Source organism: Neolamprologus brichardi, chromosome 14 (assembly GCF_056152115.1).
Source record: "Neolamprologus brichardi isolate AB-2024 chromosome 14, ASM5615211v1, whole genome shotgun sequence".
Taxonomy (NCBI): Eukaryota; Metazoa; Chordata; class Actinopteri; order Cichliformes; family Cichlidae; genus Neolamprologus; species Neolamprologus brichardi.
In genome coordinates this window covers 16,752,482-16,767,200 of record NC_142117.1, presented here as the reverse complement: position 1 = coordinate 16,767,200, position 14,719 = coordinate 16,752,482, and the positions used below count along the sequence as shown (strand labels likewise).

The 14,719-nt window shown below is 39.9% G+C and overlaps 1 protein-coding gene across 6 annotated transcripts in view; it reads left to right on the top strand.

The window, feature by feature from the left end:
- Positions 1 to 14,719, top strand: part of kirrel3b (kirre like nephrin family adhesion molecule 3b) — a 164,667-nt gene that overhangs the window by 91,785 nt on the left and 58,163 nt on the right. For all 6 annotated transcript variants that reach the window (XM_006804632.3, XM_035913835.2, XM_006804633.3 and 3 more), the window contains exons 3-4: positions 2,871 to 3,020; positions 7,847 to 7,996. In XM_006804632.3, the coding sequence (XP_006804695.2) occupies positions 2,871 to 3,020; positions 7,847 to 7,996 (300 nt within the window). The remainder of the gene's footprint in view (positions 1 to 2,870; positions 3,021 to 7,846; positions 7,997 to 14,719) is intronic.

Here is a 14,719-nt window from a genome sequence, read left to right as displayed (position 1 = left end):
GATCAAAGGTGCTCAGTGCTCGATAGTTTAAGAAACAGTTTTAATCAACTGATAAAGTCTCACAGCGTGCATGCTTTTTATAACGGGCCTCGTGATCCAGAGAGAAAATGTTGAGTTGAAAGATGATGAAAAACCTATTCCGTGTTTTAAGAAAGAACGCATTAATTATTATTTTTAATCAATCTTCAAATACACAGAGGCAAACAGACAAATATTAAATGCAGAAACACACTGTGAATGTGTCCCCTGGGAAAGTTTCTAAATGTCCCTTTGTAATGTTTTAGGGAATATCTGGACTTAGAACTAATTTTTCAACACCACTGATGACTGGTTAGCAACTTCAAAAGTCACAGGCTGGGCCATAACTTATTTGTGTCACCTGGAAACATTTCTGCTAGAAGACAAATTTGTTGCCTAACTGAGAAGTTAGAATTCAACTATAGAGGTTTCTCCAATATGCAAGATGATTTTCAGTTTTCTGGGTTATGACTTCTACAACACTGGCAGAGACATTTGATTATAGACTCATGGTGGGAGTCCTCCTGAAGTCTATCTACATAGATCTTTGACATACCTACATATTCTAAATGAATGGATTACAAAGTGTGTTAAAATGTGATGCCGGGAGCCAGACTTTATCAAACAGCCACAGGAGCACATTTAACAACGCATTCTGTTTGTGGAAATTTTCCCAATTAAGCAACGCACTAGTACAGCGAGCGTATTTTCCGCTACAGCTGATGTTAACACTCAAAATGTGTGGTGTGCTTCAGTGAAGACACAACTTCAAAATAAGTCTACCGGTAATGGGTGGCATATCATACGTACCTCGTGTGTGGGAGAGAGGTGCGCAGGCACACCTTTGATGACACCTTTAAAGAGACCGTTTTCAGACACAGATGTTTGCATGTAGTAGTTCTAGGAAAACTAGTCCTTAGATTTAAATTATTTGTACAAAACAAACTGACACGGCTAATCTTCCACATCCACAGATGTGAGACACGAGTGATTATACGGGACGTGTAGAAAGCGTGACTTTATGTGTGCTTCCAGCCTTCCAAAGGTAAATTGATTGACATGAGTTAGTCGGTTTAACAATAATGCCATAGCTCATCAGATTCAGTGATGTCCTTTGTTAACAATGGTTTTTCTGAACAATTTCTGTTCAGTTGTGGTCTATATGTTAGAGTCCTTCATCTGTGTATTCAATGGGTAGCAAAATAGCACTAAGATTAGTTCCACACATGGAAACACAGCAAAGGCTGAATGACGATGTCTTGATCTGAAGGGCAGTGCATATGGCTCACAATGTACATGCTTTTTTCAAAGGGCCTCGTGATCCAGAGAGAAAATGTTGAGTCGAAAGATGATGAAAAACCCATTCCGTGTTTTGAGAAAGAACACATTAATTATTATTTTCATTTCTTTCCCGGTTATGGCGCTAGTGATAGATGGATATCGAAAGGCAACCCTGTACTGGATTGTGTATTCCTTCACAGGGTACATAAGCGAGAGCAAGAATGAATATGAAAAAGTACAATTTCAACGAGTTATCCATCATAGAAATTCAGCTCTAAAGTGAAAAGAAAGATTGCAGGATTCCTCAGTTGAATTCAAAATCTGTTTCTTGTACGACAGCAGTCCTCCCTTTGTTTGTGGTTTGAAATCTTGAAGGATAAATAATTCTTTTTGAATATAAAGGCGAGCATATAAGAAAGCAGCGCGATGCAGAGATGCGAGATGAAAACGCTCTTTAACGTCCCACACAGTCTTTGCTCTGTTTATCATCGTAATTGACTACATGTTACTCTTCTGTCAGCTTTTTTTATTTGCATGTGACTAACATGTCCATGTGTGAGTGTGCGTGAGCCCCTTTCGGCGTTAAACCCCCCCCAAAAAGCAGCAGTCTGTAAAATATGCCGGCTTTTTGCCAGCACATTGGAAAACCAGGACACTAATGGAGAAAAGGGCTAGAAAAATCAAATCCAAACAATTGAACTCAGAAGTCTGAAAATAAGACAACGCTGTGAACAAAACTGAGTAAAGCGAGAGAGCAAGTAACACTTTTCAAACCTTTGCTGCGGTTTGTGCTCCCAAAACAGTCTGAGGGCGTCTGTATGAATGTGTGTCAGTGTGTGTAGGCTTAAGTTGATCGGCAGCCTGCCAGTGTTTTGAACTACACATCAGTACCACTTTGTACCCTCCATTCTGACCCCCCCCTTTCTACCCCCGTGCGACATACACACACACACACACACACACACAACAGCCTCCCCATTAACACACTCTGCCTCTAATGGAGTTCACTACTCACTACTTTCCGCTTGAACATGCAGTAGAGGAGTGCATCTAATAGTAGTCGCACACAGTTGGACTACATGGGTGTGAGCTTCAGTTAATATATGCCACTAGAGCCTGTGTTGGCAGACAAGATTGTGTTATCTGCTGTGGTGTGTACGGGCCCAACCCATCTGTACGGTGACATCCTTCATAAATGAACCAAGCCGAACTGTGACGGCTGTCTCTTAGCCTGTGCTTCAGTCCTGTTGCTGCACTGACACCTCTGATGCATGCGCAGTATCTTGCCTCAGTATCATGAATACTGAAAGGATGTGCCACATTTGTATATCACCCTTTAGGCTTCTTTCAACGTGATTCCGCACGACTCCCTCTCTCTTCACTCGGTATTTTGCGCGCTGAAAGCAGGTGCTTATAAAAACATCTCTCTTTCCTCCTTCTTTTTTTTGATGTAAACATTTTCTTGCCCTCTTCACTTTACTAGCTTACATTAAAAATAGCGCGACGATTTAATCTGCTTACGGTTAACCCATCCCCTTTCTTTTTTGCCTTTCTTTCTTTTGCTTTTTAAGGGACAGAGGCCATGTTTTCCCAGCAGCCACAGGACCTGGTGGTGGTGGCAGGCCAACCTGTGACATTACCGTGCAGTATCCCCGGCTATCACGGCGTCGTCCTGTGGATCAAAAACGGCTTGGCGCTGGGTGTGGGCAGAGACCTCTCTGGTAAGCATCTATCTCCCTTGAGCATGTTACCCTCTGTTTCATCTATTAATTATACCCTCTAATATAACTGTCATATTCAAATGGCTGCTTTTTGTCATCTCAAGTCCACACGTGTCAACAAGCTACCCTTTGCCAAATACATGAATCCACAGAGAGATAAAGCAGGGCCCCTAATAGTGTGTTTCATCAATCAAGAATTGCAAGTGCACTAATTGTATCACTCAACATGAACGAGCAAAAAGAAAACTCATTTATGTCACTCTGTTACATGCAAAGTTGAATCTTTCATAGTTTCAAACCAACTGCAGCACGAAACGAGTTGTTGCCCTGGTCTTTGTTGGTGCTTCAGGCTTCTAAATGGCTTTTTGAAGAGTACCTGGTGTCCTCTAATTACACTGCACCTCGTGCATAATTGTCTTAATTGTTTAATTTAGTGCAAAAGTGACTACTGCACTGTCACTTAGTAGCCTGTTGTCAAACCAATCAAAGCTTTGTGTGCTGGCGACCTTGATGAATTTCAAGGAAACGCATCGCTCCTTTTAATAAACCTGAACAATCTTCTGAAGCGCAAAAGCTGCTGGATAAGAAAACCCGGCAACACCATGTCGCTGTTACATTATTTATTGAAAGGTTCATAAAATTCTCCCGAAACAGAGATTGATTTGAATGTTTACGCAGGGCTCCGTACGCAGCGGGATGCATTACTCTTTAAGGGCACAGTCTTTATTTTAGAGCTGTCTAATTTGCCTCGTGCACGTCTGCTCTGTGACCACTGAGAAATCTGAGTTAATTGCGATTCGCGGCACAGTGTCACAGTATCCAACTGTGGCCATTTTCAAAACACAAATGTCTCTCGTGATCACCGGCGATTAAATATGTATTGCTCTACAGATTTGAGGTCCTCTACCCTCTGACCTTTAGCAAACGCTCTTTAAAGGCCTTTTCCTGTCACCAGCGCGGTCTGTAATTAAACCTCAGTGGCTGACAGAGCCCCAGTAAAGCCATCTTATTCTCTCTTCAGGTCCTTATCAGGCACAGGGGAGGCTGAGAGGTAGCTGTAAACAATAGTCCCACAGTCTTCGAGTCTTCTTTGGAGGAAAAGGAGGCAGACAGGGAAAGTACTTATGATTGCTGGAGATAGAATGGAAGAGAGAGGGAGTAAGAGGGAGCACAATTTTATTTAGGGTCAGAGTGGAGCAGAGATGTTTATCCTCTTCTATTTTATTGATTTAACAAGACAAAACGATCAAGATGAAATCTCATTTCAAGAATGGGTAAAGTTGGAGTAAGGTGGAGAAAAGAGGAAAGAGAGAACGTCGGGTCGTCACACCGAGGAGAACTGCAGCAGATCACTCTTTAACAGCGCATCTGTAAATAATTTCCCAGCCACGGGCAGGATGTAGAAACTCTGACCTTCTCCATCAGCTCTCTTCTTCCTGTTGTTTGGGTGAATGATCAGGCCCGATGTGTAGAGTTTGAGAGTTTAAAAATGTGCACGGTTTTATATAAAGGAGGAATAGATTCCTGTCGGGGGAGGAAAGGTTGCTGAAATCAACCCTGTGATACGGACAGGAGCTGAGTGCCTCCTATTGAAGCAGATGACACTTTTTCAAAATAAAGCACTCCACAGCTGTCCCTTTTTTATTCTTTTTTTCTTTTTTTTGCTGCTCCTGCCTACCTAAACAAGTAACGCATGCAGAAGTAAACGAGTGATGGTACATCATTGCAAGATGTACACAAAGAAAGGAAATTGGCAGCTGTATACATAAAAAGTGCGACGAATGAAATGTTGCATGGAGCATTTCAATAATATAGGTCTGCTTGGGTATTCATAGAAAGAAGCTGCGTTGGCAGCGTGCTCCGCCTGGGACCTGTTTCCATTCACAGGAGCAGTGATTAAACTGAGAGAACTCTTTCACCATTCAGTGCGAGAAATCATAGCACAAAAGCCAATGATTCCTATCTGTCCCTGAATTTCCTCTTCATTCCCTTTTGTGCCATGCTTTTCCACTCTAATTAAAGAAAAGTGAAGTAGCCCCACAGCAGCTCCACATGCCAGTCAATGCCATGAATATGTAACTGCTGCACAACTTGACAGCGACAATGGGCAGAGCGGCTATAAGTGAATTCTCCCGGTGTGCACGCAGAGCAAGATGGACGGGGAAGTGTTTATATATGTTTTGCCATGCACTTGTGGATATACTCCAGGAGGACGCTTTCTTGAGAAGAGACTGATGGCAGACCTTTAGATGCGAGCAGGTGCTACTCCTGCCTCTCATGAGATCCAATTGAACACTCCGGTCATCTGTTCACAGATGCAGCAAAACCTTTCTCTATCCCCCAGTGCTTACACTGTGTGAAATGTGCTCTAGGTAAACGCCATAAATCACTAGGCCACGCCTCAAGTCTCTGTATAGTTACACGCACACGCGCAAGCGCACGGTCACCATTGATTCGGCCCGAAGACAAATCCATTCTCCTCTGATGGATTCATTACTCCTTAATGGGCCTATTTTACATTGTTTGCTTTGGGTAACGCGTGGTGTCTTTGAAATTCCCCGAGATCTAAGATCAATGACCCGCGTCACATGTGCCGAGGTGATCAGTCTTCATGTGTGTCAGTATAACTTCAGTCACATTGGCAAAATACATGATCAAGGTGCTTATGAGATGACAAAAACACATTTCAGCATGTTTATACTGTTTGGAAATTAGACGCATTCTTGTCATTTACTATCCGCGGCAAATGCAAATTGTATTCCTTTCGGGTTCGGTTGATGCACGGAGATGAAACTGGAACGGAGCCATGTCCTCACACAGCGAAATTATTCTTAGTTTGCCAGAGGCACAGATGAGGTAATTGGCAAGATCATCTGTTTGCGTAACAGAAATTTGCATGCCTCGTACCTTGCCACAATTAAGACCAGCAAAGCGAAGTTGTGAAGTGCATCTTGTTTCCCGGGTGCAGTTAAGGCTCGGCTGTGGAGTCTGCAGTCAACTCAAGGTCACATAATTCAGATTTGCGCAATGATCATTACCCTTGTGATCCAAAATGGCACTATTGCTTTGAATCTCATCAGTGAACATAAAACTGAAGCAAAATGGGTCTCCGGGTGACCTTGTGAACATAATGGTGCATCCTTTCATTTAAGCTTCTGTTTTTTTTACAATTTCTTTCCTGAGTGTGGAAAAGTAGAAAGCGCCTTTTCAGGCAGTGGTTATTAATACTATTCATCGATGTGTGATTGGGCTTGTGTTAACTGTATGTACAGCATTTTTTTTTACTGCCATTCCTCCATATGAAACTGAAAGAAAAAAGACATTTATCAACTGCGTTCTAAGTATTCCCTCAGAACAGTAGCTGGTGGTATTTTGGTCATCTTGGTTAGCGTGCCACGTCTTTAAACTTCTCCTGTGTCCTCTGCCTGGTTGTGCTGCTTATACTTAGGCATTTTTTTGTCCTTTGTTCTTCCCAGTGTATAGGCCCACAAGATTAAAAGCTACATGTTGGAAGATGAAATGCAGAAAGTAGTTTAATCGGCTGTAACTCACCCCACCAGCATATAATGAGGCCCACTTCATGCTCTATTAAAGGCTACTGGATTCAATGAAGCAACCATCAGTAATTGGACTTTGAGCATACGATGGGCTTTTGCAGTAGACAAATTCAAGGACTTAAAAGCTGTTATAAGGCTGCCCAGTCTGTTATGTTCCCTGTGGTTAGTAAAACATATAATCAGAGAGCAAACCCTTTATAGTGATTCTGATGGATCGCTGAAGTGAACTCAACTTATAAGGTGGTTGTTATTGGAAAATCCATATTTTGTTCCCAAAAATCTGTTGGTAAGAAACCAAAACTTTTTTTTTTGGAACAAAAATTCCAAGTATGTGAGCAGAAAGTGTGAAGTTTCCTGTTACAATACACAATGTTTGGAGTGCCCTTGTTCCCCTGTAAAACTCTCCAATTCACTCCTCAAGGTTCATCGATGATATTTCTATAAGCGCTACTGGAGGAAAAAGCAGTTCTCAGCTGGAAGTTACTCGCATTTGTGGGAGTTTAATTTGTATAAACACACATTCCCCGTGTTTTCCAAGCACTGTATCCACAGTAATTAAAAATATGGGGCATGAAAAAAAAAGAGAATCTATCTTAGGAAACGAGCAAATCCAAAGGCATGCGGAAAATACCCCACAGAGCCGCCCAGTTAAACTCATTCTTCTTCTTGCTCATCTAACCCCATCGAGGGACGCGTGCCGCTAAACACTCGCAGTGCACATTTCGATAATAGTTGAGGACGATTTCTTTGAAACCATCTCTCTTGACTTGTGCAAAATGTCCATGTCTCTTGGATGTTGTTCTCCATTCTTCCCTTATTAAGCTGTAAATCATTTCAGAAAGCTTTGCTGGAACAAGTCAAGCTATTTCCTGTTTATAGCTGAAGTAAAAAAAAAAAGAAAAAAAAATCATTATCCTGAATGCTACAGCTACTCCTTAAAATTGGCAGGAGTGCTGTAAAAACATGGAAATGTATGAAAATGCATTGTGAGTGAAGTAACAAATTAACATTCAAGCTATGTTCACCTATAAAGTCATTGTAAAATCAGTTTCTCTGTTATCTAAATTACATGCTTTTGCAGCTCAGTTAAAGTTAATATGTTAATGGCTGAACTGTGAAAGGTAACAAAGCAGTGTTTTCTTTTTTTCTTCCTTTTTTTACAAAATGATTTTGTTATTAAAAGCTTTAAAAATAATCATTTTATCATCTTGCTTTTGGCGAGTGCACAGTATTTTCATTTTCAAACGGACAAATGTGTTTGCACTGCAGGCTACCCTCGTTACACAGTGATTGGCGACCATGGTTCAGGGGAGCATCATTTGCGAATCCAGCGTGTTGAACTGACGGATGATGCAGTGTTTGAGTGCCAGGCAGTTCAGGCTGCCATGAGGTCCCGTCCTGCCCGCCTCACTGTTCTGGGTAAGTCAACACTGAGCACACGGCAACTCCAAACAAACCCACTGTACCAGCGCCAGCAGGCTCCAATCACCGGATTGCAAATGGCTTGTGGGAAAAAAACAAAAAAAAAAAGCACTGGCTTCTCTCTTTTTAATCTGTCAACTATCAGTTCTTAACTTAGGGAAATGTGTAGAACAAAGTAAACACCTTTGTTCCAATTATTTGATACGATAGTGTAATAACAGTATACATGTATTAAATCCCAGTATTCTTGAACCTAAGCACTGGATAGAACCAGAGCTCAAAGCAACACTAACAAATTCAATGCTTAAAAAGGTTTTAGGGTTTTTTTTTCTTCCCACTTTCCAGCAACAAATCAAAACTAATATTTCATGTGATGTTTTCCAAAACATGATAAAAAATGATGTTGCGAATCTTGAACAGAAAAGATCCTTTATTTAAGCGTTTGAAAGGGAATAAGGAATCCGTGATAACTTTTTCCCATTTGGCAGACAGTGTCAATATGACGAAACTTTTACAGAACCTTATTTCCACTTTAATTTCCTTCCTCGGCATGCAGCCTCCATTTCCATTATTACCATAAGCTTGAGAGGTGACAGGCTCTTAATTAAACTTTATTGGGTTATCATTCAGTGTTTTCATTTCTGCCTTATTGGGTAGCTCTAGTCCAACCTCTGGCTCACGCCTCTTACCTGGGTCTTTCAAGCGTTCTTCCCTTAACCTTCCTCAGTAGGTGAGTGCCGAATAGATAACTCAAGTCGGTGGCAGAGCAAGAGAGCGAAGGAAGGAATGAGTGAAAAGAGTGGGGAATTTGTGGGATGTCTGACGTCCTCACCACTAGCGACTCATCCGCCATATTGATTCAGCCTAATGAAAAGTGAAACTAACGATTTTGTAGGGGAGAAAACAGAAAGAGAAAACGAGAGAGGGGAAGACAAATTGCAGCATAATGTTTCTCTGGCAGCACAAGCCCCCTCCCTGCAAATGGATATAAGTGAATAATTATGGATACTTCTTCAGAGTTTAAAATGTCTGGTGTGACTGCACTTTTCCCATCATCTACTGCTTTCCTTTTTAGGGTGCATGTTCACATCCTTCAAAGTTCAGATGCTCTAACATCGAGATCTTCTTAGAAACTTTGCAATCAGACCTCACACTCAGGGGACATTAGGGGAAAAAGAAAAAAGCCCGACAGGCAATTCAAGATGTTATTGCTGGACGCAATACCCATTTTAATGCATGATTCTCCTACATTAAACTTCCACTTTGGCTTTTCAAGCAACTTTATTGAATTATAACACCGGCCTCCCACTTAAAGGTTCTACAGTCTAGAGCGGGGATCTCAAACTTGTGCCACTTGCGGCCCATGTCACCCCTAGTGTGGGCCGTATATTGACGTGAAGAAATATAATGCGATTTGGCCCTTGAAGTTACTTTTTTTTTAGTGCAGTGTTAAAATAAGTTCTTTAAAAAACAAACAAATGATTTAATATGAGCAGAAAGTACAAACATGTTGAGGGATTGGTTGTGTTAGTTCAGTGAGAGAGTTGTTTGTGAAAACAATTTTCACTAGCAGTCAAAAGCTAATGTGTACACTTATGTCTGCATTTTTATTTTGTTAAATACGAACAAAATGACAGCAGAAGTGCTGCCACGTGTCCGACCAGAAAGAGAGTACCAACTTGTTTATTTGGTAGTTCAATGAAAGGCTTCAGTTAAGAGTGAGAAAAAAAAGTGTGTTCACGTTTGCAGTTTTGTGTTGTTAAACAATAATTGAAATGTAAAAACACAAACAAAACACTACATTTTCAGAAATATTTGAGGGTGTTTTCTTGTTTGTTTGTTTGTTTGGTTGTTTTTTTGTACTACTTGAACACTAAAGAGGCCCTCCAATGAGATGACAGTGCCAGCAGTGGCCCACAGCTCATTTAAGTTTGAGACCCCTGGTCTAGAGTATGGAGAAAAAGGTCTATATTAACTCAGTCACAGTTTTAATCACTCACTCATTAATATATAATAAAAATTAGTAATGTTTTGATGCATGCTCAATCATCTAGGTAAGAAAATCCCCAAAAGGTTGATTCAACTTTTTGGAACAATTAGTAATCCACAGCTCTTTTCAACACATTACTGGAACACAGTATTCGGTTGAGGCATAAATTAGTCCAAAAACTAATAAATCCCTATTTGTAAAAATGGCACCACTGAAGACCATGCTGGGTAATGCTAGCTAGCTGGCTTGTTAACATCTAGCATGGGCTCTGCTGCTGCACTCAACAACAAAATGTTCCAAAATAACTTGTGACCAATAGAGAAGCACCATCTGCTGTTTGGCAATTTTTCAGTTGTTTAAATAAAACAAAACAAAAAGAAAAAAATGATTTTGTTGTGTTTTATGGTTGTGCTGCTTCGGGCAGTATTTTCACTATGTGCATGGTTCAGGCAGACGTTCAGCGACGGAGCCAGGGATAGCATGCTACTCAAGGCTAAAAGTTTTTTTCCCCTCATCATATTTTCCACAAGCAGGTTTTTAAGGACCGACTCTCTAGCTCGGTGGATTTGTGTTTACAGAGACAAAGTAAAGATGTTTTGGGTTTTTTGGTTTTTCTTGGATTTTTTGGTTTTTTTGGGAAGTTTGTGTTTTATATTTTATTTCTTTTTTTAGTGGCACCATATGTTAAAATGATCAATGACTTATTCAAAAATAATAATGATAATATCTTAATTATTAATAATTATTAATTATATAAATACAATGCTATTAGTTGAATGTATAAAAAATAATCTCTGACAAATTTCAGCCAAATCATTTTATATTCACACAAAGCTGGGACCCATGTCTAAACTTCCCTTTATTCCCTGTGTCTGAAAAAGGTTGTTGCTCTACAATCAAATTGTAACCAAATGAAATCTAGAGGCAGTTACACATGCTAATATTACAATTAAACTATAATACATTTTTCTGTCTAAATCAACATCGTCAAGCTTGTCCATGTGCAGCAGTCAGACACAAAACCAAAATAAATAAATCAATGAATAGGTTTATTGGTTACCTATTAATATTAACTGATCTTAAGATTTTAATAATGTTTTTCAAGGCCAGCTCTGGGCTCACACCAAAGTATGTCTCAGATCTTCTGACACTGTGTGCGCCCGGTCGTAACCTGAGGTTCTCAGCCAAGGCTGCGCTGGCCATCCCACAATCTCGGCTGAGGACCAAGGGTGACTGAGCCTTTTCTATCAGGGCACCCGCTCTTTGGAACAACCTCAGCGAAGAGATCAGATTGGCAAGCTCTTTATCGCCTTTTAAATCCCTCTAAAGACATATTTTTATACGCTGGCTTTCTCTTTGCTTCCACTTTGAGTTATTTGTTTGTTTTTTTTTAATAATGTTTTATCATTTCTTCCTTCTCTTCCTTTATAATCTTTATTATTTTGTATTTGTTTTTAATTTACCATTATTTTTCCTCTTTTTTCTTTTTTTAAAAAAATCATTACTTTTAATATTCTTGTGCTGCCAGCTTTTCTTTATGATTATGTATTATTTCTTTAATATGATGCTAAACACCACTTTGTTTAGCCTTAGTGGCCTTGGAAATTTTCTAGGTAAAAGCTGCCTTCAGTGAAAGGATGCTCATATGGGAGCACACAGATGCCATAAGCAGTGGATGCAAATATTTTTCTACTTTCAGTTTTATTTCACCCCCCACTGTACTCCATGTGGTCCAATCTTGGCATATTCCAAGTAAATTAAAGCAACAAAGCACTATTTTCTAACCCTGAAATTTCAACCGTAAGCAGCATTTGGGTGAACTGTATTATCTTAGCTAATAAGCTACGAGAAAGGGAACACCTTTATTCGTATTTGACTTATTGAGAGCGAGAGAGTTTATCGTACCTCCCCATGAGCCTGAATGGTAGGTGTTTGTTTAATCCCCTGCCAAGCTCAATGACTCCACAATGTGCTGCCAGGGAGAACTCCAGGCTGATCTACACACAAGGTAATGGAGGAAATATATGCAAGGCCTGTGTCACTGCAAACTCCTAGCTGTCAATTACTTGCCAGCGGTGACAGAGTGTGTCTATCAACTTGGAAGGCAGCTACGGCCACACACACGCCTATATGCGAGCACGCAGACACAAATACGGCGCATAGGCATATATGCATTATGCCTAAATGCATCCTCACACCCACCAGTGCACACACACGCGCACACAAAGTCTTCCATTTCCAAATTGACAGCAGAATAAATCTAAAGCTCTCCTCTCCATCTTTTATAATTCAGTTTCAGCCCATATACATCCATGTGCCATGTCAGAGTAACTTCTCAACACTTAACTTTGATATCTTTGGAAACACAGAACACAAATATTCATACTGCTAAAGAATAAAGTTGCATGTTTCAAGTTTTCTGTCTTTTCTTTCTCTTTTCTTTTCACTGAGTTTGGCCTTGTAAAAACTACACATGTAAACAACCCACCTATTCACTAGAAAAGCCTTTACTTCACTCTTATTCATTTCAGCCAATAATTAAATGGGGAAGAGTAAGGGAGTTAAAAAAGACTGACTACATCAACATTTATAAACGGTAATGAAGTCCCTTCATCGAAAAGCTTTGGCAACTAAATGGATAGTGCGCTTAAGAGTTTGCATGGCTTGCAAGCTTACTCTCAGATGCCAAAGGAGAATCAAGGTCTTGTGAATTAGTCATGAAGGAAGAGAATGGAGGGTTTCAGGTCCAAAAAAGACCCCTGAGGCTAATTATATCCCTTGCAGCTAGTTGGCACCTCTCCAGACCTTTGCTCTAATCTTTCTACCTTTGGTTGGGGACCGGTGGAATGAAAGGAAGTGGGATCACTGTTGTTTGATTAAGGTCTTTGGCTGAAAAACTTATCTAAGGTGTTTGGTTTATTTTAAATTAACTGGATTGTGGTAATCCTTTACACAAAAGAAATATGCTTTTAATGAATTGTAGTGCCATTTATTGACAGACATTTTAGTCTTTATTTTAAGTGGGGTTTTTTGTCACCATCTGCATTTACTCGCTCCTTTTTTCCCCCAGTCACTTAATGAATCCTTCCTACTTAATGGACAGCCTTGAATTCCTTTAATTAGTTAGTTCTCTTAATTTTGAATCCTGTCTTAAAAGGACACTGTTAATTTGTAAACTCAAACAAAGAGCTTTTGGCACACTGTTCACTGTTAGCTGTTCATTAAAATTTACTAAAGATAAACTCAAAAGATAAAAATGCCTGACCACTAGGCCCAATATTGTTCATTTATCATCACCAGCTATTCTCAAGTATTTCTTTTGATCATCCATTAACCTTGATGAGATTCTTTTTTGGCTTGAAGCATGGATATAAAAAAAAAGGAGATTTTTTAAGATGTCGACGTTATCTGGAGGAAATAAAAAAGAGTTACAAAGCTTTTTGTGTAGTAGAAAATAATCCCCCCCATTCAGAAATGTTGCATCACTTGTTGTGTAACGCCGGTGTCTCTGGATATCACGGTTCTTAACTTTTGTTTATTATGTACCATATGTACCAAATAATGTCAAAAAATTGGTACTCAGATGCTAAACGGATACTGAAAAGAACTATGGGATCACATACTCATTTGTAACGGTATTGATACCAGCGCTGCTGTCGTCGCCTCCTCCAGCTGACACACAGCTTCACACAGCAGTGGTGCAGACAGACAGGCACGGAGCCCCTCCTCTCACTATCAGCTGAGCACTTAAACAGTAGCGCAACAGACTCAGCGAAGCAGCTTCAAGACTGGCACCCCGACCTTTATGAAGAAAGACTGGGGTGCTGTGTTTCTTTTTTTGTAACAGATTGAAGCAGAGAATAGTCTACCAGCAGCTAGACAGAAAATGCAACAGCCTACCTTAACAGCTCTATTTGATCGGCAACAAAAACATGGTGGCAAGCCACCAAAAGCACAGGAAATTAACATGGCTATAGAGCCGTGCAAGGATTGGTATTCTTCACATCTGTTTTGCCTTTTCTGTTTTTTGCATGTGTTGATAATAGTACTGAATATCTTTCCAAGTGTTGGTATCAAGTTTGAAATGTGACCCTTTATTTTACGGTTTATCCAGTTACGCTTAAATAGTTGTCTGAGTGTGCAATAAGATACATTTTTGACCTTTTTTTCTCCTAATATAAGCTCTGTTATTAATCTTGCATATTTGCGCATCAGCATTTCAACATTTACATTTACAATTAAACCATATGTGGTTGATTCACTTCTGGAAGAACCAATGTGCAGTTTGGTGCTGCGGTTGAAATTCAAAGCCCCCGCAGAAGATCTTTGGAAATGAAAAGCATTCATAAATGCAATATTACGCTGGTCGTCTGACAAACATAATTGATAGCACGCCATTTGAATGAACCATTGTGTGCAAGATATTTGTTTTCCCTTTCCTGCATTGTTAATGTTTTGGGCCCATGCTTCAGCAACAATATTCATGTACACAAAAGCCCAAGGGTATCTTTTGTTATTGTTGTTTTCAACTGCCAAAGCTGAATCAGCCATTTCTGTGGATAAGTCTGAATTTATTATTTCTCAAGGATCACACTGCCATCTTTTTAGTAATGGAAATGAACTTTGAGGGCAGGGCTAAAAAAAAAAGAAAGGAAAAGAAAAGAAAGATACTGTAGAATTAGAAGTTTTTGTGCTGAAAAACCCCACAAATTATCACAAATAATTGTTTA